The sequence below is a fragment of the Apodemus sylvaticus genome, chromosome X (genome assembly GCF_947179515.1).
Source record: "Apodemus sylvaticus chromosome X, mApoSyl1.1, whole genome shotgun sequence".
Lineage (NCBI taxonomy): Eukaryota > Metazoa > Chordata > Mammalia > Rodentia > Muridae > Apodemus > Apodemus sylvaticus.
The window spans coordinates 116,531,282-116,544,565 of NC_067495.1; the positions used below are offsets into that span (position 1 = coordinate 116,531,282).

General features: G+C 41.0%; 1 protein-coding gene across 1 annotated transcript; it reads left to right on the forward strand.

Annotated features, from left to right (window-relative positions):
* Window positions 1-237: 237 nt before the first annotated feature.
* Window positions 238-11,074, forward strand: Ube2a (ubiquitin conjugating enzyme E2 A). The gene is made up of 6 exons (XM_052171151.1): window positions 238-454; window positions 605-685; window positions 1,051-1,076; window positions 9,337-9,426; window positions 10,434-10,522; window positions 10,833-11,074. Exons 1-6 carry the CDS (start codon window positions 411-413, stop codon window positions 10,959-10,961), a joined length of 459 nt encoding a protein of 152 aa, XP_052027111.1. The 5' UTR covers window positions 238-410; the 3' UTR covers window positions 10,962-11,074.
* The last annotated feature ends 2,210 nt before the right edge of the window (window positions 11,075-13,284 follow it).

Here is a 13,284-nt window from a genome sequence, read left to right on the forward strand (position 1 = left end):
AGTAAGTAGAGCCCGTGCGGCTCCCTGTGAAATCCCCAGAAGTTGAAGGTTTCCTGTGCTGCCCGCCTAGCCTTTCCCCTCGAACTTGACCGCCACCTCCCCACAGTCCCGGACCGCGGTTCTCGGGAGGAGCGTGATTGACAGCCCAACTTTGGTCCCCCCGCCCCGTGGCCGACTTGGTACAGTCCGCCCGGGCGTAAGGCGTTCCCCCCTCCCGCCCCGTGCGTTCTCCTCAGGTTGGTTCGGCCCCCGTCTACTCAGGGGTGGTGCTTAGCCGGCGCCAGACCGACCCTCGGCTTCGGAGCGGCAGCGCCGTCCCTCTCGGCGCCCCGTCGGCTTCTCAGGCTTCCTCGGCTTCCTCAGGGACCGCGGACCCTGGTCTATGCCCTACCTCTGACCCCGCTAAAGCCATGTCGACCCCGGCCCGGCGCCGCCTCATGAGGGACTTCAAGAGGTAACCCGCGTTAGTTTGGGAGAGGCGCTCGAGGGGGCTGCACGCCGGGGCACAGGGCGGATCCCGAGACGGAGCGGCTCGGGGTGTGGTGGTGAGGGGGGACCGACCGCCAGTCGCGGGGCTGAGGGGAGCCGCTGTGTGTTTCTGAAGGTTACAAGAGGATCCTCCGGCCGGAGTGAGCGGGGCTCCGTCGGAGAACAACATAATGGTTTGGAACGCGGTCATTTTTGGGTGAGTCGGCGGGCCGGGCCATCGCCGGGGACACGGGGGGACCGGGGCCGGCCCCGGACGAGCCGCGGTGGGGGAAAAGGGGAAGATAGTTGGGCTTGTTTGGGCCTAGGCGTCTCCCCGGAGCCTCTGCCTCGATTAGCTCCGTTCTCGCTGCCAGGGGAACCATTTGGGGTTCTAGGGGGGCGGGGTGGGAGTGGAGGCGGCCGGGCGGTGGCCCGCGCTGCCTCCGGGCTAGGGTGGCTCCACTAGCATGGGACGGCGGGACAGGACCCGAGGCAGGGATGGGAGAGCCCCGAGGCAGCGGGAAGGCGGGGACCCCTCAGCCGGCACTAACGGGCTCTTGTTTCTGTTTTTCTGTGTTGCAGGCCCGAAGGGACCCCATTTGAGGATGGTAAGAGAGTTTCTTAGCCCACCTTTCAGGGGAAAAGGGGATCCCAGGCATCAGCAAGCGTCCCAGCTTAAAGAAGCGGCTTTGCCCTGCCTCCTCTGCCCACCTAAGGCTCAAGGGAAATTCAGTGTGAGGCGGCTTGTTCTGGATAGTTCTAGGCTTAACCAACACTGCACTTTTTTCGGTTTTTGTTTTCTCCCCCTCCGTTTGATACATCCTGGGTGGAAGTAGTCACTTTGTAAAAGAAGTGCCACAGCGCTGGTATTCAGGGTCGTGGAGGTCTGAGCAGCCCTCCTGCTCACTTTAGCCCCCACAGAGATAAGTCAGTATGAAACCAGTCCACCAGAGACCATATGGGCCACAGTGCGCTCCATCCTGAGGGCAAGGAGTGTGCTCAGCAGTGCTTAGTGTGTGGTTTGTTGAGTGCTGAATGGATGCAAGATTCCCTGACATACAGTCTCCTGGCTTCAACAGCCTCACTCAGAATAGCATCAGCCTCACTTCTCTAAAGATGTTCTTACATGCCTCATTTCAGTTTAATGTTGTTCCTTGATTTTTAAATTCATTTATAGTGTGTGCTTTCGTTTAGATCTTCTGATTGGTAATCTCAAAGCAGCTTTACAATTGAGAGCTGCCTCACAGTAGCACCCCATTTGGCCAGTATTCAGCCTACTTGAGTGTTGAGTTTGTATCAAGAGGGGCATAATAAACGATTTAGGCTTCACTTTGAAACACAGATGAACTGCTCTTCAAAACTTGATATGTTGAACGCTGCCTTCGTGTCCCATGCCCTTAATTCCTGCAGTTGGAAGGCAGAGCGGACTATGAGTTTGAGACTAGCTTGCTCTACTATAATTTCAGGCCAGTCAGAGTTACATAGTGAATCCTTGTCTCAAAAATAAAACAAAGGAAAAAAACCCTTCTAATTTGACATAATTACAGATTCCTTTGCGGTTGAAATAAATACTATAACAAGTCCTTGTAAACTCTTACCCAGATCCCATTACCTATTTGGTAATGGCTTGAATGACTACATTATCAGAATCAAAATTGACTGTGATACAGTTTTATATGCATACACTAAATTGTGTTTGTGTATGTTTGGGTTTTTTGGATCTTTTTAAGGTTTAATTCATTTAAAGGATGATTAGAACTTTTTGAATTCTCTAGTATTTGGGGTACTTAAACCCTCTAATTTTTTTCTCAATGACTTATCTTTAGTAAGGTACGAATGTGCACATACACAGAGATACATATACCTTCAGTTTAAAAAATTTCTGGGTTTTTTTTGTTTGTTTTGTTTGTTTGTTTTGTTGTTGTTGTTTGGATCCCCCCCCCCAGGGTTTCTCTGTATAGCTCTGGCTATCCTGGAACTCACTCTGTAGACCAGGCTTCCCTCGAACTCAAAAATCTCCCTGCCTCTGTCTCCCAGAGTGCTGGGATTACAGGCGTGTGCCACCACTGCCCGGCTTTTAAAAACATTTCTAAAACTTCTTCCTATATATGTAGCTGAGTCAGACTGGATTTTGTTCCTGCTAGTAGCCAAATGCTGTGAGGTAAATCAAAGTCAACTTATTCTGTAATTTGTCTCAAACACTCAAGACATCTTTCAGAAATCATTGAGTCACTAGAATACTGTTAGCTTTTTCTCTACCTCATGGACTAGGTATATGTTGCTGTTGTTTTCATGCTGCAGTAAAAAGAAATATCACAGGACTGAGTGATTCTAGGGCACACAACTTTGGTGAATTTAGTGTAAGAGCTAGTCAGACTTTTCTCTACTAGATGGGTGCTGTTACTTTTATTATTTATTTGGGAGTTTTTTTGTTTTGGTTTTTGAGTCAGGGTTTTGCTATGTAGCCTTGGCTGTCCTGGAACTCAACTTTAGAGATCCGCCTGCCTTTGTCTCTCAAATGCTAGAATCAAATGTGCCACTACCACCTGGCTGGTGTTAGCTGAGTCTTTTTTTTTTTTTTTTTTTTTTTTTGGATTTGGTTATGTTTTTTTCCCGAGAAAGGGTTTCTCTGTATAGCCCTGGCTGTCCTGGAGCTCACTCTGTAGACCAGGCTGGCCTCGAACTCAGAAATCTGCCTGCCTCTGCCTCCCAGAGTGCTGGGATTACAGGTGTGCGCCACCACTGCCCGGCTAGCTGAGTCTTTATAGATAAGTTTTATGTGTAACCCAGTGGCTCTCAGCCTTCCTGATGCTGCATCCCTTATGTTGTGAATCCAAACCATAAAATTATTTTCGTTACTACTTCATAACTAATTTTGCTACTGTTGTGAATTATAATGTACATAAATGTGTTTTCCAGTGGTCTTTGGTGACACCATGTGAAAGGGCCATTCAGCACCGCCCTCCCCCGCAAGGAGGAGGAGGTTCTCACACCACAGGTTGAGAACCACTGGTGTAAACTGTTTCAGCAGTAATGGGCTTTATTTTCAATGCCCCATCCCCTTTGTGCTCAGACTGTTTTATCTTAGGCACGGCTTATTAATAGCACATCATTTTGCTAAAGGCCGGCTACTTAAGATTTCAAGAGTGCTCCTGATACTTAAAGTAGTACCATTTGAAAAGGTACTTGTGGAATCCATTATCTTCCTGGATTGTTGCCTTTGACATTACTGGCTTTTTTTTTTTTTTTTTTTTTTTGATGGTGTATATCTATCTCTAACGTGGCATTGCTGAAAGGAGTTAAGCTAAATGATGACAGTACCTGTCTCTGATTCTGTAAAGCAGTCTGGTATACATGTTTAGAGCTCTGACCAGCAAAACCAAATACTGGCCTTTTTTTCATTACTTCTAATTACTTTTGGAGAATTTATACTTAGGGAAGAGATTTGGTAGAAATAAATGACAGCTGATTTTGCTATCTCAAACGTGTTTCCAAATTAAAAGCCCTCACACAACTTTTCTTTATTTCTTGGAGGATGTTTCTAAACCAGGTCCTAGTTAAAAAGAGGAAATTTGGAGCAAAGGAAAAAAAATTTTTTTTGAGACAGAATTTCTTTGTAGCTTTGGCTGGCCTGGAATTCACAGATCTGCCTGCCTCTATCTCCTGAGTGCTGGGATTAAAGGCATTTGTGCACCACAGAAAAGGGCAGTTTGATTTAGCTCTGAATTATTTAAAATGAGAGAAAATATGTTCTAGAAAATGTTTACTACCAGAGCATTGTTAAGGAAATATTTTGTTGAAAGATCTTTGTATATAAGCTAAATATAAAAGTTATGGGATATATTCATCATATTCCAAATTATTGAGTGAGATAATTGTAGTCATTTTTAATGATATATGTGACCTTAAGATTGGAGTGTATATATCTTTTCTTTTTAAAACCGTGTCTCCTAAAGTCCACTAAGAGTGATGATGAATTTTCAGTCATTAAAAAATCTTAAGTACATATAATTTTGCTTTTCCTTCCAGGCTAATTTAGTCAAATGACAAGAAATATGAGCAGAAAGGGTTTCCTAATCCTTTCCTAACCTAAAGGGTTTGACTAATGGCAACTTGTTTCTGTCTGTCTGTCTGTCTGTGTTTATGTGTAGACAGGGTCTCCTGTAATCCAGGCTGGCTTCAAATTAAATACATGGCTAAGGATGACCTTGAATTCCTGATCCTCTTGCCTCCCAGTCCCAAATGCTAGGATTAAAGAGGTGCTTGTGCCACATGGGCCATCAGGTCTAACTATTTTCCATTTGTTTGTTTGTTTGGTTTGGTTTTTTGTTTGTTTGGTTTTTTGGATTTGGTTTTTTCGAGACAGGGATTCTCTGTGTAGCCCTGGCTGTCCTGGAACTCACTCTGTAGATCAGGCTAGCCTCGAACTCAGAAATCCCCCTGCCTCTGCCTCCCAAGTGCTGGGATTAAAGGTGTGCGCCACCACTACTGCCCAGTTGGTCAGGTCTCTTAACTTAATATTCAAAAACACTGAATCAATGTTTTGTCTTTAGCCAGAACATATACTCATCGATTTAACCATATCAGTCTTTATTGCCATATACTAGACATTTTAACACATTTATATTTTTTCTGACCTCCATGTTTATTTGTGTTGGTACTTAAACATCCTGACCTCCTCAGGAAGATTAAAAAAATCAGTAAATCAGTAAAAACCAGGCAGTGGTGGCACACGCCTGTAATCCCAGCACTTGGGAGGCAGAGGCAGGGGGATTTCTGAGTTCGAGGCTAGCCTGGTCTACAGAGTGAGTTCCAGGACAGCCAGGGCTACACAGAGAAACCCTGTCTCAAAAAAACCAAATCCAAAAAAAAAAAAAACAACCCAGTAAAAACAAAGATTGTACACAACAATGATAAGTGTTAACCTTTCATTATTTTGGAGCGTAGCCCTCTGAAGGTGAGATCTAGTTTGAAATTGTTTATTAGCCTATGATTTTTAAATTGCCTTAACATTTGTATAGGTTTCATAAATTGCATTGAGAGTTCTGCTGAAGAGGCTCCACTTATTTAATGTAACTGAAAGAAATGTCTTTTAAATGTATATATTGAATAAGATTTGGGTAAGTCTTAATGTATAAATCAAGTGTACAAAAACATGTTTTACTTTTGAAGATAGCTAAAACTTTTACAAAGACTGGATTCACTACTTTGTAGCTAGGGTAAGACTCTTGTTGCTTTTCCAGGTCACAGTTAGGCAGAGGGCTTCAGCCAAGGAATTTGAACTGGCTGCATATATGAATATATGTGTTTGCTCTGACAAGAAATGAGTGCTGCTTAATATCTGAATTTATTTGTGTACTTTTGACTGGTTGGTGGTAAAGTTCAGAGTTTGAATTTTTCTCTCGTTCAGCCAGCTCTAGGTATATGAGGCAGAATTATAGCTAAGGTAATTGTTCATTTATAGGGAACATTATAGGACTATACATATCTGCCACATTTAAGCCTTACAGCAGTGTCACAGTGAATACTTATTAGCCTTCTTTTTGCACATGCAAAAGTTGAGGTTTTTGGGGCTAGAGAGATGGCTCAGTGGTTAAGAGCTCTGACTGCTCTTCCGAAGGTACTAAGTTCAAATCCCAGCAACCACATGGTGGCTCACAACCATCTGTAGTGGGATCTGATGCCCTCTTCTGGAGTGTCTGAAGACAGCTACAGTGAACTTACACATAATAATAAATCTTTTAAAAATGTGAAAAAAGTTGAGGTTTAGTCAAATGCACAGTTGGTGAGATATGTATTTTTTATCATGTCTGTGCACCGTGTGCATGCTTGTTACCTATGGAGGCTGGAAGAGGACATGGGATCTCCTGAGCCTCCATGATGTGCTGGGAACCCAGCCCTGAGTGTGTACTCTGAAACCCATTGGGATGTTTTTTGAACTTGCTTGCCTTGTGTATTGCTTTACTCTCTTTGGGTATCACATTCACTGAAGGTTTAGTTAAGAGTAGCTGGGGTCTCTGCGCTGTTAAACTTGCCCAGTTTTAGAGCAGCATCCTTGTCATAAATCCATTACCTATAATTTAGTGAGATTTTATCACTAATCTGTTTATACATAAGAGAATTCTAAGTATTGAATATGGTCTACCATTTCTACTTTTCTTGCATTTTAGTCAATGCTGAAAAAGAAGGACTGTGCTTCTCAGGAAGAGGAAGACTGTTGAGAGTGTCAGCATATACCTTTACTCCCAGCGCTCAGGGGCAGAGGCAGATGAGTATGAGTTCAAGACCAGCCTGGTCTATGTAGGGAGTTCCAGGGTAGCCAGGGCTCCATAGAGAGACCCTGTCTCAAACAACAAAAAGGAAAACTTTAAGCAGAAAGGGATGAGCATAAATCTGCTCAGATGCCCTGTAATATGTCCATTCCTTATTATTTTGTTTCTTTCCTTCTTTATACAGTATCTACACATGGCCTCCAAAATAAAACAGGTTTTAAAGTAACAGTAGTTGGGGAATGTACTATTCCAGTGTTTTACATTTTGTTTACTTCTCTGTGGTTCTGTGCATGTAACCCAGGGCCTGGAACAAGCTAAACAAAATGCTCTTATTGAGCTATAATCCCAGGCCCTTGTTGCCTTTTTTAAAAAGCAATTATTTCTCCTCCCTCCCTCGCTCCCTCCCTCCCTCCCTCCCTCCCTCCCTCCGTGTGTGTGTGTGTGTGTGTGTGTGTGTGTGTGTGTGTGTGTGTGTGTGTGTGTGTGTGTGTGTTTTCTCAGGCTTAGTGCCTTTACCTACTTAGTCATCTTGATAGCCCCCATATTATATTTTAAATTATTCTGGAATTTTGTGACATTCATAGCAAAGCCAAACTTTTGATACTGTTATGTATCAGATGCAGCAGTATAAAGATTATATTCTCTCTCTCTTTCTCTCCTCTCTCTCTCTCCTCCCCCCCCCCCTCTCCTCTCTCCTCTCTCCCCTCTCAGTAGACCAGGCTGGCTTCGAACTCAGACATCCGCCTGCCTCTGCCTCCTGAGTGCTGGGATTAAAGGCATGCACCACCACTGCCCAGTGTATTCTTTCTTAAGTAGAAATAAACCTATTAATGAAAGCCAACAGGAGATAATTTGCTAGCTTTAAAGGAACTAGTAATAAGTTATACTCTACCTAAATTATAGGATTCTTCATAGCAGTAATTTATTAAATGAGCCATAGTAATACATATGCATACTAACCAGATAATTTCCTCTTTTTTTGTTTTTTGTTTTTTGTTTTGTTTTTTTGAGACAGGGTTTCTCTGTATAGCCCTGGCTATCCTGGAACTCACTCTGTAGACCAGGCTGGCCTCGAACTCAGAAATCCACCTGTCTCTGCCTCCCAAGTGCTGGGATTAAAGGCTTGCGCCACCACCGCCCGGCTAACCAGATAATTTCTGATTCATATATATGCACACACATCCACAGTTTTTTCAAGGTACTTTCTCTGTGTAGCCCTGGCTGTCCTGGAACTCACTCTGTAGACCAGGCTGGCCTTGAACGCAGATCTGACTGCCTCTGCCTCCTAAGTGCAGGGATTAAAGGTGCGTACAACTCCCACCTGGCCTGTTTCTTTTATGTTATTCTGTATTGTATATGATGTGTTTCTGTGCATGCCAGGGTGTGCTTGTGGAGGTCTCAAGCCAAGTTCAGCGAATATGTTCTGTTTACCTGTACAGATTGTACAGGCATTTTATTTATTTGGGTTTCAGAGATGCTTGGCAAGCACTTAGCCACCTCATCAGGACCTGTAACTGATTCTTGCGTTTACTTGAAGAGATTTTAGTCAGAAAAAAAAAAGCCCTAATTGCTTACCTAAACCTAAAAAACTACAATTAAAAATAACACTTTACAGGATGCATACACACTCCCCACTTTACAACACCCTACAATCCTTGAATGATACCCAGAATATCTCTAACCTAGTATGGTTTAGGGCCTCCAGCTAACCTTAGGTTGGCATATTTTAAGAAATATTAAAGATTAATTTGTAGGAGCCATTAATGCAATATAAACCAAATGTAATTTTAAAATCATTTTTGTTATTCCCTTCATTAGTATGAATGATTGTACTGGCATTTTAGTGAAGTATTTTGGTCAAACTTAAGGTTTTTTGTTTTTGTTTGTTTGGCTGGTTGGGTTTTTGAGACAGGGTTTCTCTGTATAGCCCTAGCTGTCCTGTAACTCATTCTGTAGAACAGGCTGGCCTTGAACTCAGAAATCCATCTGCCTCTGCCTCCCAAGTAGAAACCTAAGGGTTTTAAGAAATACTGCAAAGTTCTGGCTTAAGTTCAATTAAGTTTTCATTATAATAATGACATTTTCATTATAATAATTTCAATATAACAAGGTGGTGCACACCTGTAATCCCAGCACTTGGGAGGCAGAGGCAGGTGGATTTCTGAGTTCGAGGCTAGCCTGGTCTACAGAGTGAGTTCCAGGACAGCCAGAAGGAGAAACCCTGTCTTCAAAAAACCAAATCCAAAAAACAAACAAAAAACAAACAAACAAACAAAAAAAAACCAACCCAAATGTTTATATGTTCCTTGTCATTTTGAAAGATATTTTCAAAGTGCATAGTGACTAATATACAGCAGACAGCAATCTTATCTATGGTGACTATCTTTAAGTTTGGAGAATAATGGAAAAATAACTAAATCACTTTTAGGAGTGGTTCTTAGAATAGTTCCTAGAGATGTGTTTCCTAACTAGTCTCTGTCTATACTATCTCCGTTTTATGTTATCTCATTTAATAATTAAAAAACCTCAGGTAGCATTAAAAACAAAGTACATATGAAAAAGGTGATAAAAATTTCCTTCCCCTTTTTTATTACAGGAACATTTAAACTTACAATTGAATTCACTGAAGAATATCCAAATAAACCACCTACTGTTAGATTTGTCTCTAAGATGTTCCATCCTAATGGCAAGTATTTTAAACATGTTGTAAGGTCCTATAAATGCTTATTATAGTGGTATTCCAAATACTGTTGTTGCTTTTGTGTAGTGCTTAGGTATTTTCCTGTCTCTGGAAACAAATTTGTTCATGGTCTTTCACTATCTTTTTTTGTTTTTTTGAGACAGGGTTTCTTGGTGCAGCCCTGGCTGTCTTGGAACTCACTCTGTAGACCACCTGCCTGCCTCTGACTCCCAAGTGCTGGGATTAAAGGCATGCGCCACCACTGCCTGGCAGACTTGATATTCATCCTAGAAGTGCAAGACAATGATACCAGCCTTTGCTCGGAGTCTTAACAGTCTGCTGGCTTTGTGATCTTTGTTACTTAGTTATTAAACAAAAATATTGGAGGTTCTGTTTAATGAAAATTCAAAGGATAATTGTGTATTGTAATTATCTTCATTAGCATTCAGAAAGATATTTTTCAACTTAAGGCACAAAATAGAATTACCATGAAACATTTTGAATACACAGATTCTGTGATCCCACCCCAGACCCATCAAACACCAGATTCTGTTGAAGGACCTGGTCCAGTTTGTTGGAAAAGGGCTAGCAGTCTACAGGATTCTGTCTTTTACTTTTTTAAAATTTTTATAATTTTTTTATGGTATTAATACTTCTATACTTATGCCAAAATAAAACTTTGTGAATGCTAAAATGTTACTATTACAAATAGGATATATAGTTTTCAGATTTGGTGGGCTGAATGTGCCATGATTGTATGGTTAGGATAACCACTGGAAAACATGTCCTGAACAGAAGGGCTGGTTCTTCAGAATAAGCTTCTAGTTATTTACCATTTGTTATTTCCTGATCACTTTATTTCCCTAGTAATGACTGATACCTTTTTAGACAGTTAACTAGGAATCTTTAAACTTCAAAAGCAAAGTATTCTTGAGTATTTTTGTCTTGAATAGTAAGTAATAATACTAACTTTAGTAGTCTTATGTTTAGCATACCAACTTCTGTGTTCTTAGTCTACGCAGATGGTAGTATATGTCTGGATATACTTCAGAACCGTTGGAGTCCAACCTATGATGTGTCTTCCATTTTAACATCCATACAGGTGATTTTTAAAAATTTCTTTAATGTGATTATGATCTTTGATGTTTTTACATTAGTGATTGTTTTGAATTTTGGGGCCAAGCTTACTGTGTAAGTAAAAGGGAGTAGACCATTAAATTTCAAGTCACCAGGAAATGCATGTATGTATCGTTGCCTGAGCTACTGGCAGGTAAGGTTAGTATGTAGAGGATGGAAAAATTAACTATTTGGGACAGGTGTGCTATTACCAACTGATAAAATAACCATTTGTTCTCAGCAATTTTTTGTTCTTGTTGCATTGAGGAACTCACATTTGTATCTTTTCTCTGTAGTCTCTATTGGATGAACCTAATCCCAATAGTCCAGCAAACAGCCAGGCTGCCCAGCTGTACCAGGAGAACAAGCGGGAATATGAAAAGCGTGTTTCTGCCATAGTAGAACAAAGCTGGCGTGACTGTTGACTCAGGGTAGAGCAGAAGAGGCTGGCCATAAAAAAATGTATATTGATGCATTTATCACCTTATTCCTAATCCATTACATTTACTTTATTAAAAACAAAATAGCTGTTGTGCTGTTTCTGTCTTCCCTTGGCAAGTTTTTCTTCCCCTTTCTGTCCTCCTGTGGAGCATCAGAGATACTATTTGAAATCCAATGTACTGTACCTGGGTTACCTGCAAACATTACAACTGCATATGTCCCTTGGTTGTATCTCATCTCCAGCCTCAAAGCAGTTATCAGCTTACTGTACCTTTTATACTATGCTTTTAAGATAAAATGCTATGTAAAGTCTGGTGACCAGGATGGTATTTGTAACAAAATGGTTGCTGCTGTGTTTCATCCTGGCCAGTCCTTCCCTTGTGTTTGATTTGGCAAAGAATGTATTTAGAATATGACCTAAAGAAAACAGGAATACATTCATATAAACAATATTTGAAAGGGGAAGGAAAGCCGAAAAACCCTATACTCATTTGTAAGAAATATGAACTACAAGATGGCACTTACTGGTAGCAAGGAGACTGCTAAAGGACCAGGACCCAGCTAACAAATTGAAACAATTTTAGTAACTGACACAGTCCACTTTTTGCAAGGTATTCATAGTGTAAACTGTTTCAGAATCCTGGTCTTCAGAGTTCTTAGTTTTTTTATAGAGGTGTGAGAACAGGACTAGACTCTTGTTTTTTTTTTTAAGTTAGGAAAAACTGAAGATCCTCATTCTTTTAAAGGAGAAGTGTTGCCCTAAATAAACTTTCCTTTCTATGATTCAAGGAAGGGAGCATATCTTGCAAGCTTTTCCCATTCAAATCCTGAGTTAATGCTGCATGCTTTTAGTGTTTTGAGAATCTTCTAATGCCCATATCTGCAATTTTTCTTTTGGATATTTACACTTTTAAATATACAGTATGGGGCAAGGCTTGTAAATGTTTTGTCTAATATATTTTAATTGTTAATCTATTATGCATTTATAGCACTTCTAACTTTGCACAAGTAACCCATGTAAAAACTGTACATTTTCAAAAGTTGTAAATAAAAAAGAACCTTAAAATTTAGTTTACACTTTTATGAACTTTTTAAGGGATTTCCTATCTATTTATCTTCCCTTTTAAAAATCAGTACAAAAGCCAAAAAAAAGATGCTTTATGGGACTAGACAGCTATAAACCTGTTAGAAAACCTTTTTTTCAACTTTTCAGCCATAGAATTAATGCTTTTCATTTTGACATAAATTAACTTGGGATATATTGTAGGCAAGAGAAAGCATGATATGACAATAGTTATTTTACTAGTATCCTCACAGACCAAGCTCTAACTTGTTGATCTTGACAGTCTACCTGTTAAAAACCAACCTCTAGCTTAGTGGGGTCTTTGTGTATGTCTCTAATTCCCACATTTGGCCTCTTATGTTTGAGGCCAGTTACATAATGAGACCTTGTATCAAAGGAAAATAATGGGGAGGTGGGGGACAATTGGAGAGACAGCTCAGTGGTTAAGAACACTTGCTTGCTGTTTTTCCAGAGGACCCTGTTCAGGTTAGGAAGACTCACTGGGTTGCTCACACTACTGACTCCAGTTGTAAGGGGATCTGATGCCACCTTCTGGCCTTAATGGGTACTGCAGATGGTACACAAACATCCACTCAGGCACATACAACACATGCATAAAATGAATAAACTTTTTTTGGGGGGTTTTTTGGATTTGGTTTTTTTCGAGACAGGGTTTCTCTGTGTAGCCCTGGCTGGCCTGGAACTCACTCCGCAGACCAGGCTGGCCTCAAACTCAGAAATCCACCTGCCTCTGCCTCCTAGAGTGCTGGGATTACAGGCGTGCGCCACCACCACCCAGTATGAATAAACTTAACAGTGCAAAATTTTATATAAAATGTTTAAATTCTATATATTAGGACAAGTATCCTCTGACAGAATGTTAGAATGTAAGTAGGCTTTCTGAGGGGCAACCCATCTCATTTCAAAGAAACCGATAGTGGCATGTTGTTTTATTAATAGAAGGAAAAGGTGTGTGCACCCCAGTCATCCTTGAAGGGTACTTAAACCCCATTGTGGGACAGTTCTTTCTACACCACTAAATACCACATTAATTGTATTGTTCCACTTAGGAGTGATCTCCTCAAATATACTTAGTATTTCCCATCAAGTCCATATCTGTTTTAAAGTAGAACCCCGTTAAATTTTTTGTTTGATACTTGAACTAACTTTTTCACCCTGTTTTGGTTGGGCACCTTAAATATTGATACTGTTAATATTTGAAAAATTTAAGATGAGACCAGGAA